The sequence below is a fragment of the Pristis pectinata genome, chromosome 11 (genome assembly GCF_009764475.1).
Source record: "Pristis pectinata isolate sPriPec2 chromosome 11, sPriPec2.1.pri, whole genome shotgun sequence".
NCBI classification, from domain to species: domain Eukaryota; kingdom Metazoa; phylum Chordata; class Chondrichthyes; order Rhinopristiformes; family Pristidae; genus Pristis; species Pristis pectinata.
This window is the reverse complement of record NC_067415.1, coordinates 5,864,972-5,883,014: the sequence shown is the minus strand read 5'-3', so window position 1 is coordinate 5,883,014 and position 18,043 is coordinate 5,864,972. Positions and strand designations below refer to the sequence as shown.

At 40.8% G+C, this 18,043-nt stretch overlaps 1 protein-coding gene across 2 annotated transcripts in view; it reads right to left on the bottom strand.

The window, feature by feature from the left end:
- acer3 (alkaline ceramidase 3) overlaps positions 1-18,043 on the bottom strand; it is a 169,090-nt gene that overhangs the window by 13,230 nt on the left and 137,817 nt on the right. For both annotated transcript variants that reach the window (XM_052026076.1, XM_052026077.1), the window contains exons 7-9: positions 8,241-8,299; positions 6,299-6,400; positions 2,968-3,075 (exon numbers count right to left, since the gene is read on the bottom strand). In XM_052026076.1, the coding sequence (XP_051882036.1) occupies positions 2,968-3,075; positions 6,299-6,400; positions 8,241-8,299 (269 nt within the window). The remainder of the gene's footprint in view (positions 1-2,967; positions 3,076-6,298; positions 6,401-8,240; positions 8,300-18,043) is intronic.

Below are 18,043 nucleotides of genomic sequence, written 5' to 3'. Positions count from 1 at the left end.
CTTTTGAGTGGCTGAAACGTCTGTATTAACTCATTCAGTATACAACCCTGTTTAATTAACACACATTCTATTTTTAATTTTCTCAGTTTCTCACAGTTTATTTCTGATCGTGAATATGACCTTAAGATCAAGGGGCACTTTTTTTTTACTCAAACCATCTTCCGTGCCTCTTGTGTGTACAGATAGGTCCTCAATATTTTTACACTTCAGCACTTCCTCAGCACTGTACTACAGTGTCTGTTTTGATTCTGTAGTCAAGTAGCTGGTAAAGGTCTTTAATTCACAACATATTTCTTTGAAGGGATAATACTACCACTAAGTCAAAGCTGATACTTGTATCAGTTCAGTTCCTGAATTTACAAATTTGTTAATACTAGTGGCTCTAGCTTTTCATACCCCTCTTCAACAACTGTTAAATTAATTTTGACGGTATCAATTAATCCAAAATTAATTGGTATGGTAGTGTGATGGTAATCCAAGTTCAAATCCCACCACCACAAATGGGGAGTTTAAATTCAGATGATTAAATAAACCAAAATAAAAAGCCAGCACCACTATTTGTGACCATGATGCTTTCAGATTGTTATTTAAAAAAAAAATCTGGTTCACCAATGTCCTTCAGGGAAAGGAAACTGCCATCCTACGTGTTTAATTCTTGACCCACAGAAATGTGGTCTACTCTGAGTAACTAACAAGGTATTCAGTCCAAGGGCAATTAGGGTGGGCAATGAATGATAATTCCCAAAAACGCCGATGAAAAATAAACAATAACGGTCTTCCCTTATTCATTTGGAGAGGTGAGTGGGTATGGCAAGGTTAGTGAACATACTTATCAATCTGGGGGGCTTGCAAACTTTGTTCTTTTCTGTCAATTCATGGACCAAATAGCCTCTTTTATCTCAGACATTATTCTGAAATCACTCAAGCTTTCAAGCATTAATGTTCACAATTTGGTTTTGATTTATCGCTTTAAACAAAACCAAGGTCAACAAATAAAATTCTAGCCCACAATGAAAGCCACGTCCTCAATGCTGCGTGAGGCCAATCGTGGTTTGTACTTTTGGTATCTTTTGTCAAAGGTTCCACTTGAAAGGTAGGGGCACAGAAAAGAGTGGGGAGGCCATAAAGATAAACTAAAGCAACTAAACTTATTTTGCCTGACAGTGCCAAATAAATGTAAATTGTTGTCGGCTTGTAGATAACAATAATTGAGGGAACATACGTTAACAGATTTTTCAACACAAAGATATATTGCTAGAACAAGCTACTTCACTTGGGCAGTGAGTGCAAGATGAGTATTTTTTTAAAATTCATTTACGAGATCTGCGTTTTGCTGACAAGATCGATATATATTGCCCATCCCTAATTGCCCTTGAGAAAGTTGTGAGGAGCCGCCTTCTTGAACTACTGTAGTTCTTTCGGTTAAAGTGCTCCCACAATGCTGTTGTGGGTGGCGAGTTCCATGATTTAGACACGGTGACACTGAAGGACTGGTGATATATTTTCACGTCAAGATGTTATGTGACTCGGAAGGCAACCTGCTGGTGGTGGTGCTCCCACGCACCTGCTGCCTTTGTCCTTCTTGGTGGTAACGTCATGGGTTTGGGAGATCTGGGCAAGTAAATGCAGTGCATGTTGTAGATGGTAGTCAGTGCCCATGGTGGAGGGGATGAATATTTAGGGTTGTTGGTGCCAATCAAGTGGGCTGCTTTGACCTGGATAGTGTTGAATTTCTTGGGAGTTATAGAGTCATAAAGCCATAAAGCCATACAGCACAGAAACAGGTCCTTTGACCCACCATGTCCCCGATGATCATCAATTACCCAAATACATTACTCCCAGTCAACAGCATGGAGTAGTGATTTGTCCTCTGCTGTATATGCTAATCGTACGATAGAGTAACATATGCATGGTAAATTCCAGATCTAAACATTTGGCTCCAATGATGTCAAGAAATTTCACCACCCACATCCAACAGAGGACAAATTTATGCCCCGTGTCTCCCAATCCCTTTCCCATGTAGAACTATGCCTAACCCATTGTTGCTGCTTACTTATTTTCTTCTCTTGAACTGCATTCTCTACAAGATGCATTCCTGTCCTTGTACCATGCTGTTGTACTTTGCACCATTCTATTGTTTTGCACTCATTGTTGTATTTATTATTACTGTGTACACTGTTCACTCTGTGAGCTTCATGTGAGAAAAGAATTTCATCGCACCCCGATGTATATGACAATAAACTATTCTGAATCTGAAACCAAAAAAAATGCAAAAGGTTACACCCACTGATACACCAGTACCGTTTTACATTCCCTGCAGTCACAGTAAACAGGAAGTGGACACAATGAACCCTTAGCCTTGTGAAGAGGCACAAATCGAGTGGACTGCTTTATCCTAGATTGTACTGAACTTCCCGAGTGTTATTGGAACTTCACTCTTGCAGGCAAGTGAAGAGTATTCCATCACACTTTAACTTGTGCCTTTATGCAGAGAAGACATTAAGGTGGGGTTGGAGGGGTTTGTGCTCAAGAGGTGAGAATATTCAGCCACCGACCTGCTCTAGCAGTCATGGGATCTTTACACCTGAGTCTGCGGTCAATGATGGTACTCAGGCTGTCAAAAGACCAGATTCAGCAATGGAATGACATCGATTTTTGTGATTGAGGTGTCTTGTTACATTAACAACAAAATGTAATGATGAGAGGTGTTCTTACAGTGAAAAGGATGTGCAGTCCTTGAGAGACAGGAACTATGCAAAAAGACAATGTAGATGTGCGTTATTTTAAAGGTCTGTGTTCTTGAAGCCTTTAGTGGAGATGGTTCAAGGTCTGAATGCTGGCTTTGTTTGAACAAATTAACAAGCTAAAGACACAGCACACATACTCTAGGGAGAAGGGAGCTAAAACATAGCCTTAAGATAGTTATATACCAGCAATAAACGATGAGAACACTGCCATCAATCCTACCTGAAGAGAATGTGCAGGTAAGAGCCTAGGCCTGTTAGAATGTGCCACCATGCGTGAAATTGTGTCAAGGCACCAAGGAGATGGAACGGTACCTTTTGCCTGATCTCCCTAAAGGAAGGAAAAACTTTGATTACATTTCAGGTCATATTACTGCATTTTACCCATGTGTCCTTATAGGCTCTGATCTTTACTGAAGTGCAGTTCATAGATAACACTGTCACCAAATTACAGCTTGTCACTTGTGAGCACTGTTAACCAACCACAGATGGAATGATAACACCAACATATCAGCACAGATACTTCTATGACATATCATGGCAAAAGTCTAAGAGCAGACTTAGACGTACCTTGCTTATACTTTCAAAATGAAGACAAAAATCACATTTTATCCTTCCATTTAGGGCAGTAAGTACATCAGCCACATTCTTGCTCCCAGTTTGTATCAAAACTCTTTGGAAACATCCCTTTATGGATGTTTCTTTGACCGTCCTGATTACTGACATGAATAATGACTGCTTGGATCATGTACCTGGACTCAGTGTCAATATCTATGGAGCTGGGCTTCACTCAGAATTAGCACATCACAGGTTTAGAAGGGAGAAAATTGTCATAAAAAAAGTCAGGAAGAAAGTTTAGAGGACTGAAAATAGAGGTCCGTCAGGGGCATAGAAAGTATAGGGGTTCCTTAAAACATAAATTTAGAAGGTAAAGAGAGGGCTCGACACATCTCCCACAGACAAGATTAAAGATTTTCTAAGGGCAAGAGAGTAACCAGGGAAAGAGTAGAGGTCATGAGGGGCAATCTATGCATACCAGAGGACGTTGTGAAGATCTTAAATGAATAGCTGTTTTCTCTAAGGATGACACTATTAGGTGGAGAATTCAGGGAGGGGAATGATCAAAATTCTAGTACATATTATTAAAAGGAGTATTTGAAGTCTTAGTGGGCTTAAAAGGGCAAAATAATTCCCAGTGCCTGATGAGATATATCCTAGGCTATTATGGGAGGTAAGGGAAGAGACTGCAGGAGCCCTGATAAGGATTTTTAAAGCTTCACTAGCCACTGGTGAGGTCCCAGATGACTGGGGTGGGGGGTGGGGGGGACAGCAAATTCAGTGCTTTTATTCAAGAAGGGCTGCAGGGACAAGGCAGGTGACTACAGGCCTCAAGTCCAACATACGTGATAAGGACATCATTGGAAAAAAAATTGAGAGATAAGCTTAATTTATGCTTGCAAGTAAATAATCAAAGATTGTCAGCATCTCTTTGTTCGGAGGAGATCCTATGTGATCCATTTTGTGGAATTTTTCAAAGAGGTAACAAAATTTATTGAGCAATACACAAAAAGTGCTGGAGGAACTCAGCAGGTCAGGCAGCATCCATGAGGGAAATAAACAGTTGACCTTTCAGGCCGAGACCCTTCATCAGGACAAAATTTATTAATGAGGGCAGTGCAGTTTTGTAAGGCTTTTACAAGGTCCCATATGGGCAATATTAGTCCAAAAGGTTAGAACACCTGAGAGCCAAGGCAGATTGGATCCAAAACTGGTAATAGGAGAAAGAGGACGATGGCAGAGAGTTACTTTGGTGATTGGAAGCCCATGTCCAATGGTGCATCACTGGGATTGGTGCTGAGACCTTGCTGTTTGCTGTATATATACATTAACTATTTGGATATGATGTAGGAGGTTAATCTTAGGCTACAGTTGGTAAGGTGGCAAATACAATGGCAGATGGAATTTAATCCTGATAAGTGCAAGGTGATACACTTTGGGAGAAGTAATAAGGATAGGGTGTACACAATGAATGGTAGGGCTCTAGTGAGTGCTGAGTAATGGTAGGGCCCTAGGGAGTACTGAGGAACAGAAAAGACCTTGGTGTACAAGTCCAAGGATCCCTGAAGATGGCAGCACAGGGAGATAAGGTGGTAAAGGGGGCATATAGGATAATTGCATTTATTAGTCAAGGCATAGAATGGAAGAGTAGGGAAGTTATGGTACAACTTTACAAAAGTAGTGAGGCCTCAATTGGAATACATTGTGCAGTTCTGGTCGTCACACTACAGGAAGGATGTGATTGCATCGGAGAGGGTACGGAGGAGATTCATCGGGATGTTGCCTAGGAAAGAGCATTTCCCAGGTTATGAGGAGAGACCAGATAGGCTGGGTTCGCTTTCGTGAGAGTGGAGAAGACTGAGGAGGGACCCCCATAGATATACAGTATATAATGCTATGAGGGCCATAGATAGGGTAGATGGAAGGGAAATTTTCAACATAGCAAAGTGTCTAAAACTAAAGAGCAGAAGTTTAGGATTAGGACTAGGAGATTTGGAAAGGATCCGAGGAAGATTTCTTTCCCCACTCAGAGGGTGATCAGAATCTGGAACACACTGCCTAAGTGGTGGTGGAGGCAGAGACACTAGAAACACTTAAGAAATGTCCAGATGAGCAACTGAATCACCAAGGCATGGAAGGATATGGACCAAGTGGGACGCTAAGTGGGATTCATATAAATGGGTAGGATGGTGGGCACAGACAGTGGGCTGAAGAGCCTGTTTCTGTGCTTTATGACCACAACATTACGAGAAGAACAGAGTCCCAGAACACAGAAAATGACCATTCAGCCCATCGTGCCTGTCCAGAGTTACCTGATTAGTCACACTCTTTTGCTTTTTCCTCTTAGCTACGCAGTTTTTCCTTTTAAGTACCTTTTCACTTCTCCCTTTTGAAAGTTATCAATGAATCAGGTTCTATCGCAATGTAGGGATGTAATCCAGATTATAGTAATTTGCTGTGGAACTAAATAAATTCTCCTCTTATCCTTGCCTGATCATTTTGTCAATTACCCTTCCTCCTGCCTGTGGAAACCTTTACCTTGTCTACTCCAGATGACGCCTACCCAGTGATTTTTTTTTAGAGGATTACTACAATTTCCTTGTTTTTGTACTTCATGCTTCTCTTTGCAAAGCCAAGGATCTCTCATGATTTTTTTTTAAATGCCTGCTAAACTTGAATGGTCATTTTTAAAGTCATCAGCTAAGTATCTCTGTCCCTGCACCATCTTTAAAATCGCACCATTTGATTTAGACCATCATACCTCATTTTTCCTTCTAACTAAGGTTTCTGAAAAGTAGTTTAAAATTCAGTTAGAAGTTCAGTTCCACAGTTCTGCTGGAAGTTCACCCTGTATCCATGCTAAACATGGCAGAGATTGTAAACCTTAGGAGAAATGTGTTTGTTATTCCTCTGAAATTAACCTACTTGATATCAAAAAGATTACCACAATTTAACTGCTCCTAAATGCTATTAGAAATAATAGAATAAAACTGTACCTCAAATTATCACATAAGATGTTGTCTACATTCCAGAGAATAAAGCCCAGCATGAATACACCTAGGGATGTATAGGCAAGAGGCCTCAGCCATGGGTGGACCCTGCAAGAAAAATGAAAGTCAGTAAGTTAGTGTATTTGCATTTCATGCCCTCAGGATATACTAGAGGACTTAACACTCAGAACTATTTCTGGTGGAATCAAATGAGGCAGTCAATTTGCAATAAGTGCAATTCTAGAAATACTGGAGAGATAAATAAACTGATAGATATTGTTGGTGTTGATGTTAAATTAGACCACCCAGGCATCGGTAGTGTAGCAGTTAGCGTAACACTTTATAGCGCCAGCGACCTGGGTTCAATTCCGGCTGCCGTCTGTAAGGAGTTTGTACGTTCTCCCCGTGTCTGCGTGGGTTTCCTCCGGGTGCTCCGGTTTCCTCCCACATTCTAAAAACGTACAGGTTAGGGAGTTGTGGGCATGCTACGTTGGCGCTGGAAGTGTGGCTACATTTGCGTGCTGCCCCCAGAACACACTATGCAAAAGATGCACTTCACTGTGTGTTTCGATGTACATGTGACTAATAAAGAAATCTTATAGCACACTGTACTGATGTAGATGAACATTGCTATATTGAAATATGCAATCAAAGACTGAACCTACAATCATAGCATCTAAAATTCATGAACATGTGTGCCTCCTAATGCAACATTATTTCTAACAGAAACAGAATTTTGCAATATTGCCACTGAACATTCAATGGATTCCTGAATTATGGTGGGGTAAGAAAAATGAATGCAGATTGTCAGCACTGTCAATACGATAACAATGCTGTTTGAATAGCTTTTGGCTTTCCCAATGAAATGAATTTGTTTCAACTGATCTCCAACCCATTGCTATAACTATACCCAGAAATGATTGGCAACAGAGAATCTAAATGAAGATTGTGAAATATGGAATCACTTCAAGGAGATGGACCTTCCATGAAAACAGTATCTTTTGCTATAAACAATAAGATTAAATGCTTGATAACCATTTTTAAATCAGATTAAAGTTCAGAGATAAGAACAGAAAGTGTTAAAAAAACTCCGCAGGGCAGGCAGCATCTGAGGAGGGAGAAACAGGGTAAACGTTCCAGGTAAGTGACCTTTCACTGTTTCTCTCTCCACTGTCTGATCTATTGAGTATTTCCAGTATCTGCAGTTACTTTGATTTTCAATTGAGTTTGGTTGTGTTTTGAACTAGAATGAAGGCAGAATGTTGATTCTCATCACAGACGCTATGAGGGGTTACTTGTCCACTCACCTTGAGCCCAAAGATAATAAGGTTAATCTGCTGTTCAGAGGAAAATTATCCAGCGGGAGAGCGACTCTGTTCTTATCACTCATGCAATGAATATGAAATTGGAACGAAGAGCTCTACAGAGCTTAAATTGATTTGGAAGAGGACTAGCCAACAGTCAAGTTGACCAAACTAATGTTCAAAACAAAAAAAGAAAACAAACATGCAAATTCACAAAAAAGAATGATATTTTGAAAACTACACCAGGTATCAAGTTTTGTACACCCAATTCAATGACCAGTCATATTTATTTTCTTACTTATCTGCTCTTCTGATTACTCTTCTTAACCTTGATGACAACGTGCATTCAGAGACACTGCCTTTCACTTTGGTTTGCAGTAAACCTAATTTCAGCCTCCTAGTTTTAATTCCTTGATGAACGTTATATTAGATTTAGATGAAGATTACATCTTTGGTCTATTCAGGATTACCTAAACTACATTGAGAAACACTGTGCCAATAATAGAATCATAGCCAGGTTGACAAATATCCTAATTTCATGTGTATCCTTTGGAAACCCTGGCAGTGCCACAATAAGTTATGTACACCTGTAAAACCACAGAGCTCTTTCTAATAATTAAGTGCTGTGTTTGTGTACAACTTACCATGTGACAATATATATTGATCGTAGGACTAGGCAGCCAACTAGAAAACCATACATAACCTGAAAAAGGAGAAATGAAGTTAGTGCATATGGATTAGGTCAGTGAGGATCATATCTGTACGTAGGAACAAATAAATGTGTCTGATCAGCATTTACATCATTGTGCCTTTACAGGCATTACACACAGCATTAGTCTGCCTGACGGCATGTTTGATTGGATGGGAGAAGTTTCAAACTCACCATTTTGCCATTATTACTAACTTCACAGCAATACATAGCCACATCAAGTGTGTCACATCAGAAAATATGCTCTCTGCTTCACAACTGTAAAACACTGCCCAAGAAGTGGAATCATTGAACAAGCTAGATGAGTAGAATTCTGATCACTTAAAATCACTTCAAAGGTTTACAACATAGTAGCCACCTTGACTTGCATTCCCTTTGAACACAGCACTCACTGGAAATGGAGAATTTGCCCTCAATGGCTCACAAGTTGAGTTTGATGGGGAATTTGAACCAGGTAGTTTCAATTACTGGTGAAAAAATATCCTGTTTAACTTTTGCTTTGAATGATTCACTTGAGAGGCACATTTCAAAATGTTCACAGACAGTCCATGGTTCAGTAGTCACTTACAGCCAGTGACCAGAACAGAATACCTTAATCATCTGTAACAGCCCAGTAGTTCAGACCCTAGACTGGCAAACGCAGATATGTTAGGTCTCAAAAGACGTTTCTGATAACCTAACTTATTTAACTACTCATGCATTACCAGTCCCAACAATTGCATTAGGTTTTCATATGTCAGATGCAAATTAAAAGGCTGATGCCAAAATATGAAAGATCATTGATAGCCAGATAGATAAAAGCACTGTCTTGAGGAGTATTAAATCATAAGGAATAATTAGATTGGTGTTAGATTACTAATGTATGAATATGATTAATCTCATCCTCGGTAAGTTTGAAACAAAAGTACTGTTCCTCTCTGTCCTGCCCACCCTACCTTTCCAAACCACTTGTGCTCACCACCAACTTCCCTCTGCCTCTGTCACTCCCCAAGTTAGTTATAAGGAGGGGGAAATTAGTCATAATTCCCAGTCGCAAAGGAATGGAGGAAGCTGTAATCCAACAAAATTCACTGCCCTGGTGTGGAAAGGAATAGAGTGACACAATTTTTTTTTGTAATGACAATAATAACAAGGCTTTATGCTCATCACAATGCAACATCTTGCATCGTATGTGGAGAAAATGATGATCAATTGTTCAAAGCTGCCATGTAAGTACTCACGGCATTGGTCTCAGCAACAAAACTATGCCTGGGAGTGTCCCACTGCCCTCACACAGCTCTGCTGATTAAAATGTTCATTCTTGCCAAAGAACAAGTTGAGAAGATCAATGCACTTACACACGCACGCCAGTACTCTCTATCATCCTACAGTCATAAACACTGCTCTTTTAGCATTACGGCTGTACTTTATGAATGCAAAATACTGGTTTGCAATACTGAGCTTTAGTTTTAAAACTCGTAGCAGCAGATACTGAAAGAAAAGATTTTTACTTGTGAGATATAGAGAAAGAACAAGCTCAGAGCAAGGGTGCGATAAATTTTGATTTCAATACACACATGAAGCGTGCAAAATAGAATTTACAGAGCTTTGAGAGAGAGTTTATTGGTAAGGAACAGGAGGTTAATTTCTTGGGAGATCATTACAAAATTGTTACTACCTACATTGAAGAAAAGTTCAATCGATCAAGCCTTTTGATAAAAAATACTTCGATGTTTACTGCATCTGCAGTGCAGAGTCTATTTAGTATATTGGTATAATACAACACAAGGACAACACCACAGGCCAATTTCTTTTATTTCTGGGCCAAAATACTCCTGATGTATCTCAAATTGCACCTGCCAGTAGCAGACCTCCAATCGTAATGGCTCCACCGTAATGGGATGCTGCTTTATTCAGCACTCTTCAACAGAACAGTCTGGAATTGTACTACCAACTGCTTTTTCAGTCTGAACGTTTCACATGTCCACCCAGGAGCTGAGCTGGAATTGGGTAGTTAGGTCAGAGTTTCAAGACCAAAAACAGACAACCAATTCTGTGGTCCTTAGTCTGACTGCTTTTGTCAACTAGCTATACAGCCCAGGCCACTAACTGTTATGGTGGCCAGAGGTGCTTCACTCTCCTTCCCTTGGATACATATGCATGGTAAAGATTGCCAAGCTCAGCAATTAAAACTTCAACTGTTGCTTATGCCTTTTGCAAAACTGAACACAGTGTTAATCTGGTTACATCTATAAAAGATTTGCTTCTGAAATTGTTTTTAAATCACAGTGATCGCCTGTTGCCAATGTGCTCAAGTGGTGCTGGTCCTATCCAAGTCCAACAGAATACCAACACTTGGATAAGCTTGGTTAAAACAGTCAAAGAATTCAATTAATCCAGTCAAAACACAGACAATAGGAAGAAGCCATTCAGTCATTTGAGTCTACTCCATCATTCATAACAATCATGGCTGATCCTCCAAGTCAATAAAGTATTCTCGCTCTCTCCATACTTCTTGTGAAATCTACCTCCTTCTTAAATATATCGAGCAACTTGACGTCTACCACCTTCTCACACGCAGAGTCTGTCACACAGAACAGCAACAGGTTCTTCAGCCTACCACATCTCTGCTAATCATCAAGTATCTATTGATACTAATCCATTTACCAGCACTTGTTCCATAACCTATTATGTCTTGGCAATTCAAGTGCTCGTCCAGATGCTTCTTAATTATTGTGAGAGTACCACATCACCAGGTACTGATGAGGTGATATTCTCACATCAATTATGAAGCTTCGTGACAGAGTAATGTTTCCTCTACTCCAATCCAGCTGTGCACCTCTAACTCCTAAAGAACAGCCTCCTTCCAACCCATTTGCTACACCAGCCACGTAGTAGTTCATTTCCGGTGCCACCAGTTTGATTTGAGCCACTTGTGAGCCAGGAGACTATAGGTGCTCAAGTTTCATGTTAAGCAGTTGGATTAAGTCAGATTTGCATCCCACCATTTTCAGCTGGACTTATATTCAAAATGGAAAGCAAGCTGGTTTTTAAACACGATTTACCACCCTGTTTAGCTTAATTATTTAGTGTGAATAACACCAGTATCATGACACTGTGCCATTCGATATCTCCCTCCTGAAGACACAGTGCTGGCCTAACATACTTCAGTCTCCAACCAATTTTGTTTTGAAAGAAGAGAAGGAAAGGAATAGAACTAGGAAGTGTTTTCATAGTGCATGCTAGTGGCCATAAATACAGAATCATTGCATTCTAATGCATCAATTGATACAATCTAATAGAACCTCTGGGTAATATTCCATTACAAGGGTGTGTACATTTTAAACCCTCGTTACCAATTGTAATACCTTCATTGTAGGAACTGCTGCATCAAACAAGGATTCCATTCCAAAGTGACTACCATTCCTCCATCACCTACCCGAAGTCACCATTCAGTAACAGAGATTTAATATCATTTGGCTCTCCACGTCCGTTTGAACAGAATCTAAATAAGGACTCAAAGATTCTTCACCCTAATATAGTATCAGCTGACGCTGAACAAAACTGAGAAGTCATGTCCACTTGTTACAGGCACAGTAGTGTAGCGGTTAGCGTAACACTTTACAGTGCCAGCGATCCGGGTTCGATTCCGGCCGCCGTCTGTAAGGAGTTTGCACGTTCTCCCCGTGTCTGCGTGGGTTTCCTCCGGGTGCTCCGGTTTCCTCCCACATTCCAAAGACATACGGGTTAGGAAGTTGTGGGCAAGCTATGTTGGCGTCGGAAGCATGGCGACACTTGCAGGCTGCCCCCAGAACACTCTACGCAGAAGATGCATTTCGCTGTGTTTCGATGTACATGTGGCTAATAAAGATATCTTATCTTATCACTGTAAAATACAGCTGATGAGATTTCAGAGTTACAGTGAAAGGGAAGAAGATTAATATTGTTTTTGTAGATTGCATGTTATCAGTAGTTTATTTTTTAAATGTGGGCATATCTAGCAAGGCCAGCATTTGTTACCCATTGTGGTTGCCTTGAACAGCTTGCTGTGTCACTTCAGAGCACAGTTATGAGTTGAGCACACTGTTGTGGGACCATACTGGTGCAGGGCAGACTGGATAAAGGACAGCACACTTCCATCTCTAAAGGAGATTAGAGATGGAGTTAGGGTTTACAATAATCGACAACTTCACTGTCACTTCTACTTGGTATTTTATCTAGACTGATAAAACACTTCTTCCTTCACATCCAAAGACGTGCGGGTTGGGTAAGTTGGTCACTGAAAACTGTCCTGAGAGTATAGGTGAGTGGTAGAATCTGGGTGCAGTTGATTCTGGGGAAAATAACATAGGATTAATGTAGGATTAGTGTAAACGAGTGGTTGATGGACAGCACAGTCTCACTAGTCAAAGGCCCAGTTCTGTGTTGTATGACTTTATGACCTATGAGTTCAGAATCTCGCATTTAAAATCACATTCCAGTACTGTATATTGTTAATTCTTTGTCATTGCTGGATCTTACTCGTAGTACATCCTACCCAACTACACCGTGGGATTATCTCCACCAGAAAGTCTGCTGCGGTTGAAGGTGGCAGCTCACTCAGATCATGGAATAAACAAGTCCTCGACAGGATGAGCCTGCAATATTCTGAGTGCAGAATGTCCAATGAAACAAGCTTAATCAGTGTCCAGTGTTAAAAAAGGGCAAATCATTATATAAACTGTAGTGTATAAGCAAGTCCAAAAAAAACACCATTACTAACAATAAAACACCATAACTGACAGCCAACATAGTCAAAGACCCTACCCACTCCAGACATTCTCTCTTCTCTCCCCTCCCATCGGGCAGAAGATACAAAAGCCTGAAAGCACGTACCACCAGGCTCAAAGACAGTGTCAATTCCACTGTTATAAAACTATTGAACCTGATAAGATGAACTCTTGACCTCACAATCTACTTCGTTATGGCATTGCAGTTTATGGTCTACCTGCACTGCACTTTCACTGTAACTGAAACACTTTAACCCGGCATTCTGTTATTGTTTTCCCTTGTACTACCTCAAGGCACTGTGTAATGAAGTGATCCGTATGAACGGTATGCAAGACAAGCTTTTCACTGTTCCTTAGAGCATGTGAGAATAATAACTCAATTTACCAATTAGGCCAGGCTAGGTCTTTATTCCTTGGAACGTAGGAGAATGAGGGGCGACCTTACAGAAGTGCTTAAAATTATGAAAGGTACAGATAAGGTGGACGGTAACAGTCTTTTCCCCAGGGTAGGGGAGTCCAAAATTAAAGAGCATATTTTAGGGTGGGTGGGGGGGGGAGGCAAGATTTAAAAGGGACCTGAGGGGGCAACTTTTTCATGCAGAGGGTGGTGAGTATATGGAACGAGCTGCCAGAGGAAGTGGGTGAGGCAGGTACAACAGTATCATTTAAGAAGCACTTGGATAGGTACATGGAGGGGTGAGGCTTATCAGAATCAGATTCATTATCACTGACATATGACATGAAAATTGTTATTTTGCAGCAGCAGTACAATGCAAAGAGATAAAAATCTATAAATTATAAAAAAAATAAATAAATAGTTCAAAAAAGGAATAAGTGAGGTAATGTTCGTGAACCGTTCAGAAATCTGATGGCAGAGGGGAAAATGCTGTTCCTGAATCATTGTTTCTGGGTCTTCAGGCTCCTGTACCGGAGGGTGATGGTCCTTAATGATAGATGCCACCTTCTTGAGGCACCACTCTTGAAGATGTCCTCGACGGTGGGGAGGGCTGTGTCCACAATGGAGCTGGCTGTGTCTACAACCCTCTGCAGCTTCTTTCAATCCTGCACATTGGAGCCTCCATACCAGGCGGTGATGCAACCAGGCAGGATGCTCTCTACTATACATCTACAGATATTTTTAAGAGCCTTTGGTGACATACCAAATCCCCTCAAACTCCTGATGAAGTAGAGTCACTGGCGTGCCTTCTTCACGATTGCATCAATGTTTTGGGCCCAGAATAGATCCTCTGAGATGCTCTATGACTCTATGACTAATTAAACAGCATAGATGATGGTTGTATTGCCTAAACTTTTGATTTGTTATTCCAAAGCAGTCCACTTTGACGGCACCAATATGCACAATGAAAATAATCTCTTCCTATTCCTCCCTTTCTCCTCCCTTCAAAACATGCTTGATTGGAGACCAAAGTATCTTAAAGTAGAACCAACTGTGGTTGGGAAATATTAAGTGGAAGAAAATTGTGACAGATTTTGTTCACAGTAGATAATTAAATAGAAACAAATTAATAAGATAGGTTGGAAACTGGCTTGCTTGCACATTCTGAATTAAATCCAGCTGAGAAGGATGGAATGAATGTGATTTCTTCTTTAACTGTGAAGACTTCTACTAAAGATTTCTGAGCACAGAGGCCCTCTGAGTACATGGTCCTCAGAAGGTAGACTTTGGTAAATAGGAGTGCTTGGTGAGGTAGGAGTGACAGGAAACGAAATGAGGCATCTCAATACTGGCATCAATTTGACAGTGTGATGTCTTTGTTCAGAAGTCAGTGGAAGGCAGGCAGCTGACTGGCAAGTATTTTCTGAAAAGTTATCTGGCAGGGCAACTCAGCCAAGTGCATCTTGTGCCATGTGGGAAGTTGTACACTTCCAGTGGACTGGACAACTACGTCAGCAGGAAGTACAGTAGCAGGTTGAAATCAGACCTGGAGCTGCATCAGCGGCTGATGTCACTGGGGTGTGTCTACGAGAGTGAGGAATTCATGGAAAGCATGTTTACGGAGGGGGTTTGGAATTTGAATTGCTTTATTATTGTCACATGTACCAAGGTATAGTGAAAAGCTTGTCTTGCATACCATTCATACAGATCAATTCATTACTCAGTGCATTGAGGTAGTACAAGGGAAAATAATAACAGAATTCAGAATATAAAGTGTTACAGTTACAGAGAATGTGCAGTCCAGGCAGACAATAAAGTGCAAGGGCATAACAAAGTAGATTGTGAGGTCAAGAGTCCATCTTATCGTACTAGGGAACCATTCAATAGGCTTATAACAGTGGGATAGAAGCTGTCCTTGAGCCTGGTGGTACGTGCTTTCAGGCTTTTATATCTTCTGTCCGATGGGAAGGGGGAGAAGAGAAAACATCTGGAGTGGGTGGAATCTGCAGACAAAGAGGGAATGAATGATCATCAGGCAGACTAGTAGGTGCAGACAGGTAGCCCCAGAGTCTACTGAGACACCTCAGTCATTAACAGACTTCCCCCATTGTTACTGCTGGGGTAATGGTTCCTCAGCGGAGCACAGCCAGAGCTGGGAGAGTGGCCCCACAAGTGGCCCACGTGTGCAGGAGTGGATGAACAGTAAGATAACATGAGCGATAGTGGATTCAATCGTTATAGGGACAGACAGGCACTCCTGTGGCCTTCCTGGTGCCAGGGTCAAGGACGTCACTGAGAGAGCATTCTGAGGGAGGAGGAGCGAAGAACCAGGTTCATGGGTAGGAGGGGATCCTCCAAGAGAGTTATGAAAGAAGCAAAAATGCAGGTGTACAAGACGTAGTAAATGACAAGTACAGAAAAAGATAGAGCATGGTTGCAAAGGAAGTGCAGGAGGGAAGGCTTTAGATTTCTGATACCTTGGAATTATCCCTGGGCAGGCGAGACCTGCACTAGGTAGACAACTTACATCCCAGCAGGACTTGGGACCCTGATAGGGTTATGACTTTGGGAAGACCTTAAACTAATTTGGAAGGGTGATAAGAGAGTGGCAAGTCAGGAGGGAGAGAAATAAAACTGTAAGTTGAACTTAGCTTCATTTCCACTGCCTTTTTCTTTAACTACATTTCTAAGTAGCAAACAGCACTGAAAAATCTTACAAGGCCAAATTTAAATGTGCAGTATTAAAATATACATTGATTCTGAAGAAAAGTTGATGAGTTAACTACACAAATAGTCATATATGAATATGATCAAATTACCAGAACAGAACGTGGCTACAGGATAACCAAAGCTGAGAATTAAATACTCTAGGGTATTTGACATGCAGAAAGAACAGGCAAAAAGGGAAAACAGGTGGGTTAACACTGTTTCTAAGGGATGGCATCAGTAGGGTAGTTGGAAAGTATGTTGGCTTGGCAGATTGTGGTATAAAATTAAAATCAGTATGCGTGGAGATAAGTAATAGTGAGACACAAATCATTGGTGGGAGTTATTGACAGGCCTCTGAGTGGTATTTGTGATGTAGAGCACAGCATATATGAGGAAATTATAAGCTTTTATAACAGAGCTAATACACTAATCATGGGGAACTGTAATCTATACATAGGCTGGGGATGTATCACAGCTTGGTACGGCAACTGCTCTGCCCAGGACCACAAGAAACTGCAGAGAGTTGTGGATACAGCCCAGCACATCACGGACACAAGTCTCCCCTCCCCTGTCTTTACCTCTCGCTGTCTTGGCGAAGCAGCCAGCATAATCAAAGACCCCACCCACCTGGCTCATTCTCTCTTCTGTCTTCTCTCCTCTTCCATCGGGTAGAAGATACAGGAGCCTGAAGGCACATACCACCAGACTTAAGGACAGCTTCTACCCCACTGTAATAAGACTATTAAACGGTTCCCTTATCTGATAAGATGGACTCTGACCTCACGATCTACCTTGTTGTGACCTTATTGCACTACACTTCTCTGTAGCTGTGACACTTTACTCTGTACTGTTATTGTTTTTACCTGTACTACCTCAATGCACTCTGTACTAAATGTAACTGCACTATGTAATGAATTGATCTGTACAATTGGTATGCAAGACAAGTTTTTCACTGTACCTCGGTACAAATGACAATAATAAATCAATACCAATACTATGAAGCATATAAAAGATAAATGGATTTCTAAATTAGTACATTGAATAACTGACTCAAGCCAGCCACTGTGCAATGAGAAAGGATTAATTAATAACCTTGTTGTAATGGAGCCCCTTGGAAAGTGTGATTATAATATGATAGAATTTTAGATTGTTCAAAAGTGATGTAGTTCAATTTAACCAAATGAAACTGAGGTATGAGAAGCAGGTTGGCTGTGGTGGACTAGGAAATTATATCAGATTATATGATAGTGGACAGTCAATGGTTAGTACTTGAATAAATATTTGATTTGTGGCAAATATACATTCCTTCAAGGGAGAACAAAGCAACCAGAAGTTGTTCAACCATGGATTACAGCAGATATTAAAGATGGCATGAAATCTAAGGAAAAGGTTTGTAGAGTTGCCAGAAAAAGCAATAATCCTGAGGATAGGGGGTGTTCTAAAATTCGGCAATGGAGAACAAAATATTGACCTAGAAAGGAAAAATTGAATGAGAATAAACGAGTAAGAAATATAAATAGATTCTAAAAGGTAAGTAAAAAAGATTAATGAGAGCTAAAACAGGTTCCTTACAAACTGAGACAAGTGGATTTATAAATGGGGAATACAGTTTAAAACAAAACATCTTCCAAACCTCAGCTCTTTTACAATAAACACAAGTCTGTGGTTACCATACCTTTGCTTTTCTTCAGCTACCTTATCAGTTCCATTCATGGACTGTACAAGCCCATAACCCAGACAGCATCTTCATCTCGTTGCTTAACTGCATGATTCGGGGGCTGCTGCAGTAACAGCCCCAGAGTGGATACTTTACTCCATGACTTCACACGTACCGTAGCTTCCTCTCAAAGTGAGAGGAAGCTGACTGTACCAGCGAACTTGTTT